The 12,026-nt window shown below is 46.4% G+C and overlaps 1 protein-coding gene across 4 annotated transcripts in view; it reads right to left on the reverse strand.

Moving 5' to 3' along the window:
• Nucleotides 1-12,026, reverse strand: part of ANKZF1 (ankyrin repeat and zinc finger peptidyl tRNA hydrolase 1) — a 247,030-nt gene that overhangs the window by 191,025 nt on the left and 43,979 nt on the right. For all 4 annotated transcript variants that reach the window (XM_085650150.1, XM_085650153.1, XM_085650149.1 and 1 more), the window contains exons 4-5: nt 9,560-9,662; nt 1,097-1,311 (exon numbers count right to left, since the gene is read on the reverse strand). In XM_085650150.1, coding sequence (XP_085506276.1) covers nt 1,097-1,311; nt 9,560-9,662 — 318 coding nt within the window. The remainder of the gene's footprint in view (nt 1-1,096; nt 1,312-9,559; nt 9,663-12,026) is intronic.

Consider the following 12,026-nt stretch of genomic DNA (forward strand, 5'->3'; position numbering starts at 1 on the left):
TCCACCAAGGATTAGTTGGTGGCATCCATTAAGGGTTGGGATTCTGGGTGTCTTTTTTTGGATTGGGGTTTGGGTTATTTATCTTCTAAGATGTTTACTTTATCCACCAAGGGGTTGTTGGTGGAATCCATTAAGGGTTGTGATTCTGGCTGTCTTTTCTGATCGGTTTCTCGGTTATTTATCTTCGAAGATGTTTACTCTATCCACCAAGGGGTTGTTGGTGGCATCCATTAAGGGTTGTGATTCTGGATGTCTTTTTTTGGATTGGGGTTTGGGTTATTTATCTTCAAAGATGTTTACTCTATCCACCAAGGGGCTGTTGGTGGCATCCACTAAGGGTTGTAATTCTGGATGTCTTTTTTTGGGTTGGTGTTTGGGCTATCCCTCGTTGGTCATGATTTAGCTTAGTGCTGTTAGACCAGGTTCAGTCGATCCAGAGAGGGCTTGGACATCATTGTTGGTTGTGGCTCTCACTATCAATCACAGGCTGTTGTTTTATAAGGTTAGCTATCTCAAGGTAGGATTTCCTTAAGGATCAAGACACCAGTATCACTGTCAAAGTTTAGATTATTCAAGCATACTATGTTTTGATTCTCCAATTTGATTAGCTCTCTAGGGAGGATAGGTTAGTCACAACACCTTTTGTTTTGGCATAACTCTCTGAATGCAGATAAACCACATGCACAGATCCATAGAAATTTCTGGAATGGGCAAGTTTTGTTTTCTGATCATTTGACCAATACAAGTCTGCACATCATCGCTGTTTCCATTGTTTTTCCTTTGTTTACTACAAAGATACACATGCCAGTGATCTCAAGGGATTGCTTTTAACCGAGTCTGTAAACTTAAGATCATGAAAAGCGGTTTTAAAAAGGCAGTTCTTCGACAAGCAATCAAAGGTGTGTTTTACATCTCAGGCTTTGGTTAGCAATGAAGTCACAATAAAGTGTTTCTGGTTAAACAGTTTAGTAGGTTAAACATGTGTGTTAGTGTCCTTCAAAGTGTAGGTAGAAAGGAAGCTGAGACTTGTAGTTAATGACTTTGTAGTACCGAGCCTGCATTGTTCACAAGAATAAATATTCACACACAAACTTGCCTTTGCAGGGCCCAACACACATTGATAGACAGCTAGAAGCTGCCCCAGAGCGTTTCGGAACAACAACTTGTTGGATGGGCCTTGACGTTGCTGTTTCTGCTTCGTCTGGTCCATCCGTGTTGAAATGGCCTCTACTTCATCCTTGCCTGACATTTCAGTCTCCTCATCCTCAGATGAATTATCTGAGTCAGAGCCAGAGATGCTGGACAAGTCACCTGCACAGAGAGAACACAAGGGAAACAGGAGTGTTAGAGATGAGGATAGAGTGAAACGCATAATGAAGAAGTAGACATTCACCGGTGCATGCTGAACTTAGACCCATACAAAGCCTCCTAAAGTCGAATCCGCATCACTGAGGATACATGGTTGTACATAAGGAGCGGCACACATGACTGCCTGGACCATTGAACACATGCATGGTGCCACCTGTACGTACTTCATCTACCTACACATCCTGCCAATGCCACAATCCCTCTAACTGTGCATGTTCACATTATTTCCATGGTTCCGTTTTGCTTATCATCACCACAGGTCTCATCCTTCCTGCCTTCATGCATTGTATATCATCCCACACGTCCCCCCTCTTCTCAGGCACACCCTAACCTCTCAAGGGAACACATCATACAGGCTTTCCCACCGTTCAACACATGTCCACCAACCAACCCACTCACCCACGCGAGAATCTAGGGTACCACTTTCAAATAAATGTATTCAAAATACATCAAGGAACAGGTTGAAATGTTTTGGTTTAAAATGCACTCTTCAGACTTGGAAAGTAAAAGCAAAATACTGAAATGTGCTGCATTTCCATCCTTTACTTAACATATCTTTAAATTTAGCATGCAGTGGAAGTGTCTAATGATTCCTTTCACTTCAGTTGTTAAACAGGGAAACCTCCACCCTGCAACTACCTAACCATGTTCTCACACCCCACCCTCACTTCCTGCCAGCTTCTACCCATCACAAGTGCCCTGGAACTGGTTGGGTTCAGGATTCGCACCTTGAGGGTCACTGAAGCTTTTCTTGAGATACCCTGAGAAGAATATCTTTAAGCACTAAACCTTGTAAGAACTGTTGCGGAGCTGTAACACACAGATACAACAAAAGCTAACAACAAATGGTGCATGGGCACAATGGAAACTTGGATCATTTGAAAACAACATTTATATAGAGTGAACAAGGATACCAATATTTCAGCACTCCGGTTGTTTTTATAACTTGTGCTGTAGTTTGGGCCAGCTTTAAGTTGCCTTATCATGAATCGATCTGATTTTTTTCTTTAAAACTTTATCGAACAAACAGGTTTTGAGCGTTCCCAACTCCTAAACCTGCTCAATCCGCTCACATTCCCTTCTTTCCGCATCCACGCATCCTGTATGATCACATATTCCCTCCGTCCCACATCCGCGCATCCTGTATGATCACATATTCCCTCCGTCCCACATCCACGCATCCTCTACTATCACACATTCCCTCCGGCCCACATCCACGCATCCTCTATTATCACACATTCCCTCCGTCCCACATCCACGCATCCTCTATTATCACACATCTCCTCCGTCCCACATCCAAGCATCCTCTATGATCACACATTCCCTCTGTCCCACATCCACGCATCCTGTATGATCACACATTCCCTCCGTCCCACATCCAAGCATCCTCTATTATCACACATTCCCTCCGGCCCACATCCAAGCATCCTCTATTATCACACATTCCCTCCGTCCCTCATCCAAACATCCTGTATGGTCACACATTCCCTCCGTCCCACATCCAAGCATCCTCTATGATCACACATTCCCTCCGTCCCACATCCACGCATCCTGTATGATCACACCTTACCTCCGTCCCACATTCATGCATCCTCTTGTATCACACATTCTCTCGGTACCATATCCATGCATCCTCTATGATCACACATTCCCTCCGTCCCACATCCAAGCATCCTCTATTATCACACATTCCCTCTGTCCCACATCCAAGCATCCTCAATTAACACACATTCCTTCCGTCCCACATCCAAGCATCCTCTATGAACACACATTCCCTCAGTCCCACATCCCAGCATCCTGTATGATAACACATTCCCTCCGTCCCACATCCAAGCATCCTGTATGATCACACATTCCCTCTGTCCCACATCCACGCATCCTGTATTATCACACATTCCCTCCGTCCCACATCCAAGCATCCTCTATTATCACACATTCCCTCCGTCCCACATCCAAGCCTCCTCCATTATCACACATTTCCTCCGTCCCACATCCATGCATCCTCTATGATCACACATTCCCTCCGTCCCACATCCAAGCATCCTCTATTATCACACATTCCCTCCGTCCCACATCCACGCATCCATTAGTATCACACATTCCCTCCGGCCCACATCCACGCATCCTCTATGATCACACATTCCCTCCGTCCCACATCCAAGCATCCTCTATTATCACACATTCCCTCCGTTCCACATCCATGCATCCTCTATTATCACACATTCCCTCCGTCCCACATCCAAGCATCCTCTAGTATCACACATTCCCTCCGGCCCACATCCACGCATCCTCTATGATCACACATTCCCTCCGTTCTACATCCAAGCATCCTCTATGATCACACATTCCCTCCGTCCCACATCCACGCATCCTCTAGTATCACACATTCCCTCCGGCCCACATCCACGCATCCTCTATGATCACACATTCCCTCCTTCCCACATCCAAGCATCCTCTATTATCACACATTCCCTCCGTTCCACATCCATGCATCCTCTATTATCACACATTCCCTCCGTCCCACATACAAGCATCCTATATGACCACACATTCCCTCCGTCCCACATCCACGCATCCTCTATTATCACACATTCCCTCCGTTCCACATCCAAGCACCCTCTATGATCACACATTCCCTCGGTCCAACATCCAAGCATCCTCTATTATCACACATTCCCTCCGTCCCACATCCAAGCATCCTCTATTAACACACATTCCCTCCGTCCCACATCCAAGCATCCTGTATGATCACACAATCTCCTCCTTCCCACATCCCAACATCCTCTATTATCACACATTCCCTCGGTCCCACATCCAAGCATCCTCTATTATCACACATTCCCTCCGTTCCACATCCAAGCATCCTGTATGATCACACATTCCCTCCGTCCCACATCCAAGCATCGTGTATGATCACACATTCCCTCCGTCCCACATCCAAGCATAATCTATTATCACACATTCCCTCCGTCCCACATCCAAGCATCCTCTATGATCGCACATTCCCTCTGTCCCACATCCAAGCATCCTGTATGATCACACATTCCCTCCGTCCCACATCCACGCATCCTGTATGATCACACATTCCCTCCGTCCCACATCCAAGCATCCTCTATTATCACACATTCCCTCCGTCCCAGATCCAAGCATCCTGTATGATCACACATCCCCTCCGTCCCACATCCAAGCATCCTGTATGATCACACATTCCCTCCGTCCCACATCCAAGCATAATCTATTATCACACATTCCCTTCGTCCCACATCCAAGCATCCTGTATGATCACACATTCCCTCCGTCCCACATCCAAGCATAGTCTATTATCACACATTCCCTCCATCCCACATCCAAGCATAATCTATTATCACACATTCCCTCCGTCCCACATCCAAGCATTCTCTATTATCACACATTCCCTCCGTCCCACATCCAAGCATCCTGTATGATCACACAATCTCCTCCTTCCAACATCCTGTATGATCACACATTCCCTTTGTCCCACATCAAAGCATAATCTATTATCACACATTCCCTCCGTCCCACATCCAAGCATAATCTATTATCACACATTCCCTCCGTCCCACATCCACGCATGCTCTATTATCACACATTCCCTCCATCCCACATCCATGCATCCTCTAGTATCACACATTCCCTGTGTCCCACACCCATGCATCCTCTATTAGCACACATTCCCTCCGTCCCACATCCATGCATCCTCTAGTATCACACATTCTCTCCGTCCCACATCCACGCATCCTCTAGTATCACACATTCCCTCCGTCCCACAGCCAAGCATCCTCTATTATCACACATTCCCTCCGTCCCACATCCAAGCATCCTGTATGATCACACAATCTCCTCCTTCCCACATCCCAACATCCTCTATTATCACACATTCCCTCGGTCCCACATCCAAGCATCCTCTATTATCACACATTCCCTCCGTTCCACATCCAAGCATCCTGTATGATCACACATTCCCTCCGTCCCACATCCAAGCATCGTGTATGATCACACATTCCCTCCGTCCCACATCCAAGCATAATCTATTATCACACATTCCCTCCGTCCCACATCCAAGCATCCTCTATGATCGCACATTCCCTCTGTCCCACATCCTTGCATCCTGTATGATCACACATTCCCTCCGTCCTACATCCACGCATCCTGTATGATCACACATTCCCTCCGTCCCACATCCAAGCATCCTCTATTATCACACATTCCCTCCGTCCCAGATCCAAGCATCCTGTATTATCACACATCCCCTCCGTCCCACATCCAAGCATCCTGTATGATCACACATTCCCTCCGTCCCACATCCAAGCATAACCTATTATCACACATTCCCTCCGTCCCACATCCAAGCATCCTGTATGATCACACATTCCCTCCGTCCCACATCCAAGCATAGTCTATTATCACACATTCCCTCCATCCCACATCCAAGCATAATGTATTATCACACATTCCCTCCGTCCCACATCCAAGCATCCTCTATTATCACACATTCCCTCCGTCCCACATCCAAGCATCCTGTATGATCACACAATCTCCTCCTTCCAACATCCTGTATGATCACACATTCCCTTTGTCCCACATTCAAGCATAATCTATTATCACATATTCCCTCCGTCCCACATCCAAGCATAATCTATTATCACACATTCCCTCCGTCCCACATCCACGCATGCTCTATTATCACACATTCCCTCCATCCCACATCCATGCATCCTCTAGTATCACACATTCCCTGTGTCCCACACCCATGCATCCTCTATTAGCACACATTCCCTCCGTCCCACATCCATGCATCCTCTAGTATCACACATTCTCTCCGTCCCACATCCACGCATCCTCTAGTATCACACATTCCCTCCGTCCCACATCCAAGCATCCTCTATTATCACACATTCTCTCCGTCCCACATTCACGCATCCTCTAGTATCACACATTCCCTTCGTCCCACATCCACGCATCCTCTAGTATCACACATTCTCTCTATCCCACATCCACGCATCCTCTATTATCACACATTCCTTCCGTCCCACATCCATGCATCCTCTATTATCGCACATTCCCTCTGTCCCACATCCATGCATCCTCTAGTATGACACATTCTCTCTGTCCCACATACAAGCATCCTATATGATCACACATTCCCTCCGTCCCACATCCAAGCATCCTCCATTATCACACATTCCCACCATCCCACATCCATGCATTCTCTAGTATCACACATTCCCTCTGTCCCACATCCATGCATCCTCTATTATCACACATTCCCTCCGTCCCACATCCATGCACCCTCTAGTATCACACATTCTCTCTGTCCCACATCCACGCATCCTCTAGTATCACACATTCCCTCCGTCCCACATCCAAGCATCCTCTATTATCACACATTCTCTCCGTCCCACATCCAAGCATCCTGTATGATCACACATTCCCTCCGTCCCACATCCAAGCATAGTCTATTATCACACATTCCCTCTGTCCCACATCTGTCAGGAGCCCTTTCTTTCTTGCGCAGGAACAGAGATGCCTTTTCCCAACACCACCTCCAAGAACCACCAACGCAGCACTATGAAAGATGCGTTAATGCCTTCTCCGGAGGGGGTAGGGGGATTGGATAAAATAACAAAAGAGAAGAGAAGAGACTGCCACTGGTTGACTGCTTCCTGTTGGGTCTTCTTTCTGTTAAACAGGCTTCTGGTTAGATCATTCAGGAGGCTGAATAAACATTAGACTTATTAGTTCTATTTAATCTCCTTCCTCTTAATAACCTTTAGTCTTATATTATAGCCCCTTCTACATACCAGCTTGTAAACCCAGTGTTGCTTCTCTTCTATTGGACCGCTATTTTTTCTGCTCCGTATCTCTCTTCTAATAGTTCCTAATGTTAACACAAAAGTTAGTGGTCTTTTCTTATACCTCACAACAATCTATTTAACTCCCTAAAACTACGTCATACCTATCTTTTACTCTCAGGAATGTATCAATTTCTAATATTCTTTTTCTTTTTCACAGGAACAGTTCGTAGATAGATGAACTTGGGTAGTACTACAACACTATTCCTTATTTACATCATAACATTTACACGGTGTGACTTTAGACTCAAAACTTAGCTCTGGTGCTTCTCATGGAACTTCGAACTCTTCACCGACTCTCCAGTCAAATGTCTCACAACAATTGGAACAGACGCGCCTCACTGACGCATGACTCTCTGACGATGGTTCTCCTCCTTCAAACTGATGACGGGTTTTCTGTTGCGGAACTCCAGACTCTTTCTTGAACTGCGCATGAGCTCCAGCCGAACACTACCTCAGGAGCGGTAGGCTCGAGGTGAAACTTAACACGCAGACACGAATTCCGAAACTGCTACGGTTCAAGGTAAGCGTAATTGGAAACTCTTCCTGTCAGGAAACTACGGGAAAGGCCCTCACTAAAACTAACTCGGACTCAAGGTTGCTGCTAGGGTGACGGGTTCAGGTGAAGTGCGCCAACGTTCTAAGTTGCGCGCTTCTCATAGAGTTCTGGAACAATGAGAAAGACTAGAACGCTAACTCCCCCAGAGCGTCGGCCATCTTAAGGTTCCATACTTCGCAGGCCTTGCTCCAAGTCAGAGTTCTTAGGATCTTTTTGTTTCTCATTGGTTGATGGGCACTGATAGTGCAGATAGAAGGTTTCTTGTCGGTAATGGTTCTGACAACATCCATGCATCCTCTAGTATCACACATTCCCTCCAGCCCACATCCATGCATCCTCTATTATCACACACTCCCTCCGTCCCAAATCCATGCATCCTCTATTATCACACATTCTCTCGGTACCACAGCCATGCATTCTCTATGATCACACATTTCCTCCGGCCCACATCCACGCATCCTCTATTATCACACATTCCCTCCGTCCCACATTCATGCATCCTCTTGTATCACACATTCCCTCTGTCCCACATCCATGCATCCTCTAGTATCGCACATTCCCTCTGACCCACATCCATGCATCCTCTATTATCACGCATTCCCTCCGGCCCACATCCAAGCATCCTCTAGTATCACACATTCCCTCCGTCCCACATCCATGCATCCTCTATTATCACACATTCCCTCCGGCCCACATCCATGCATCCTCTTGTATCACACATTCCCTTTGGTCCACTATGACGCATGCTCTATTATCACACACTCCCTCCGTCCCACATCCACGCATTCTCTATTATCACACATTCCCTCCGTCCCACATCCATGCATCCTCTAGTATCACACATTCCCTCTGGCCCACATCCACGCATCCTGTATTATTACACATTGCCTCCGTCCCACATCCATGCATCCTCTAGTACCACACATTCCCTCTGGCCCACATCCACGCATCCTCTATTATCACACATTCCCTCCGTCCCACATTCATGCATCCTCTTGTATCACACATTCTCTCTGTACCACATCCATGCATCCTCTATTACCACACATTCCCTCCGTCCCACATCCATGCATCCTCTAGTATCACACATTCTGTCGGTCCCACATCCAAGCATCCTCTATGATCACACATTCCTTTCGTCCCACATCCATGAATCCTCTATTATCACACATTCCCTCCGTCCCACATCCATGCATCCTCTAGTATCACACACTCCCTCCGACCCACATCCATGCATCCTCTATTATCACACATTCCCTCCGGCCCACATCCAAGAATCCTCTAGTATCACACATTTCCTCCGGCCCACATCCACGCATCCTCTATTATCACACATTCCCTCCGGCCCACATCCATGCATCCTCTTGTATCACACATTCCCTTCGGTCCACATCCACGCATGCTCTATTATCACACACTCCCTCCATCCCACATCCATGCATCCTCTATTATCACACATTCCCTCCGTGCCACATCCATGCATCCTCTAGTATCACACATTCTGTCGGTCCCACATCCAAGCATCCTCTATGATCACATTCCCTCCGTGCCACATCCATGCATCCTCTAGTATCACACATTCTGTCGGTCCCACATCCATGCATCCTCTAGTATCACACATTCCCTCCAGCCCACATCCATGCATCCTCTATTATCACACACTCCCTCCGTCCCACATTCATGCATCCTCTTGTATCACACATTCTCTCGGTATCACATCCACGCATCCTCTATTATCACACAAGTAAAGCTCCTGCACCTGCATTTGTTCGGTCTTCAAATTCCTCCGGAGTGATGGTGCTTCCGCCCACAATTCTTCGTTTCAGGTTAAACCGATGCCAATCTAGCTTGTAGTGCTCCATCTTAAAGAGAAAATGGACAGAGTCAAGAGAGCATCTCAGAGCACATTCCATTACCGCCTCCCAGAACCCCACTAAGGTGGGGCAGGATCATTCCAAATGGAACAAATCTGCCCCAAGCTCCCCACATCTTGGACATGCCGCAGCAGCTGTCGCATAGAACCTATTGATCGTACCAGATGTAAGACAAGCTCTGTGCAGAAAATAAAAATTAATCAATTTGAACTTGGCATTACGTGAGACGGCGGGTAGGTTTGCTGGGATCGTCTCCCAGTCGGTTTCAGTAATCGGACATAGGGTGTCATATTTTTTGTAACACAGAACAAAATGTAAATACCTGTAAATGAACTGGTCACATTCAGTGGTTAGGAAAGCAAAAATGAAGCAAGTTTTTTTGTAATTCTGAAGTGTGAAGGAATCAAAGATTTTAATAGGGTGTCAAAAGAAATCAAGACCCTTTATTTATCATTTGCACATCACCAAGTAGTCACGGAAACCCGATTTCCACACTTTCTTATTTGTGTGCTATTTTAATCTTATCAGTAAAATGGTATATCTGGTCGAATGTAGAGTATTTTTCTGTTGTAATTGACAGTGCGCTACCACATGATGCTTTAGTTACATTAAAAAAAATGTAAATCGCCCACCTCATATGCATTAAAGCTAGGTGGGGCGCAAATGTTTATCGTTCAAAAAAAAGGATTGAGGTTGTAAAATATTTGGGAAACACTGATCTATCTTGTTTAAGCAATGCTCAGGATCTTACTGGATCACGGAAAAAGGAAGATGTGTGCCCTCCTTATATAACTGCTGAAACAATGAAATGGCAGTGGAAACAATAAACACCTTATGTAATGAATAGAGGGTATGACAATCAATGGCTGAAATGTGTGATGATCAAATGTGAATGACACAACCACCCATGGATGAAATTAGTTGAACCTTTGTCCCTTCTAGTTCTAGGTGGTACAATCTCCTGAAAGGGAAATGTGCTGTCTCTAGCCAGACCTAAAGGGGCCACACGACTGTAGGCACCCATTAATAGAGAGAAGCCTCTGCAGGTTCAAAGGACTTGAGAAAAGCACGGCGACGCAATCCTTGAAGACACTTCCAACTCCATTATCTATCAGGGCATTTTAAAACCCATTCACTCGAGAAGTGGAAAGGAGGAAGAGGAGAGGAGGAGGAGGAGCTGGACCTATGTACCTCTGCACCCCTCACACATTCACTTAAGAAGTGGAAAGGAGGAAGAGGAAAGGAGGAGGAGGAGCTGGGCCTATGTACCTTTGCACCCCTCACACATTCACTCGAGATGTGGAAAGGAGGAAGAGGAAAGGAGGAGGAGCTGGGCCTATGTACCTCTGTACCCTCACACATTCACTCAAGAAGTGGAAAGGAGGAAGAGGAACGGAGAAGGAGCTGAGCCTATATACCTCTGCACTCCTCACACATTCACTCAAGGAGTGGAAAGGAGGAAGAGGAACGGAGAAGGAGCTGGGCCTATGTACCTCTGCACACCTCACACATTCACTCAAGAAGTGGAAAGGAGGAAGAGGAAATGAGAAGGAGCTGGGCCTATGTACCTCTGCACCCCTCACACTTCACTCGAGGAGTAGAAAGGAGGAAGAGGAAAGGAGGAGGAGCTGGGCCTATGTACCTCTGCACCCCTCATACATTCACTCAAGGAGTGGAAAGGAGGAAGAGGAACGGAGAAGGAGCTGGGCCTATGTACCTCTGCACACCTCACACATTCACTCAAGAAGTGGAAAGGAGGAAGAGGAAATGAGAAGGAGCTGGGCCTATGTACCTCTGCACCCCTCACACATTCACTCGAGAAATGGAAAGGAGGAAGAGGAAAGAAGGAGGAGGAGCTGGGCCTATGTACCTCTGCACCCCTCACACATTCACTCGAGAAATGGGAAGGAGGAAGAGGAAAGGAGGAGGGGGAGCTGGACCTATGTACCTCTGCACCCCTCACACATTCACTCAAGAATCGGGGAAGAGGAAGAGGAAATGAGAAGGAGCTCAGCTTATGTACCTCTGCACCCCTCATATTCTACTTCACTCAGAAAGTTGGTTTTATAGAAGGACAACAGCAAAGCAGACATACAGAGATGGAACTATAGGAATCATGCAGATACAGCTACAATCATCCCCCGCTGGAAAACTCCATGGGAACACATTAGGAAATGAAATCATGGGGGCAGCGGTAGATCACTGCTGGAAACCGAACGATATATGCCACTTCAAAGAAATACATTTTGAATGCCATTTCTTTTTTTTCAACCACCCACGCGGTCTGGCGTGCAACCCTTCAATCCTTACAACACAGCCCAAGGAAATACTAATGACTTTTAAAGTACCAGT

The sequence above is a fragment of the Triturus cristatus genome, chromosome 3_2 (genome assembly GCF_964204655.1).
Source record: "Triturus cristatus chromosome 3_2, aTriCri1.1, whole genome shotgun sequence".
NCBI lineage: Eukaryota > Metazoa > Chordata > Amphibia > Caudata > Salamandridae > Triturus > Triturus cristatus.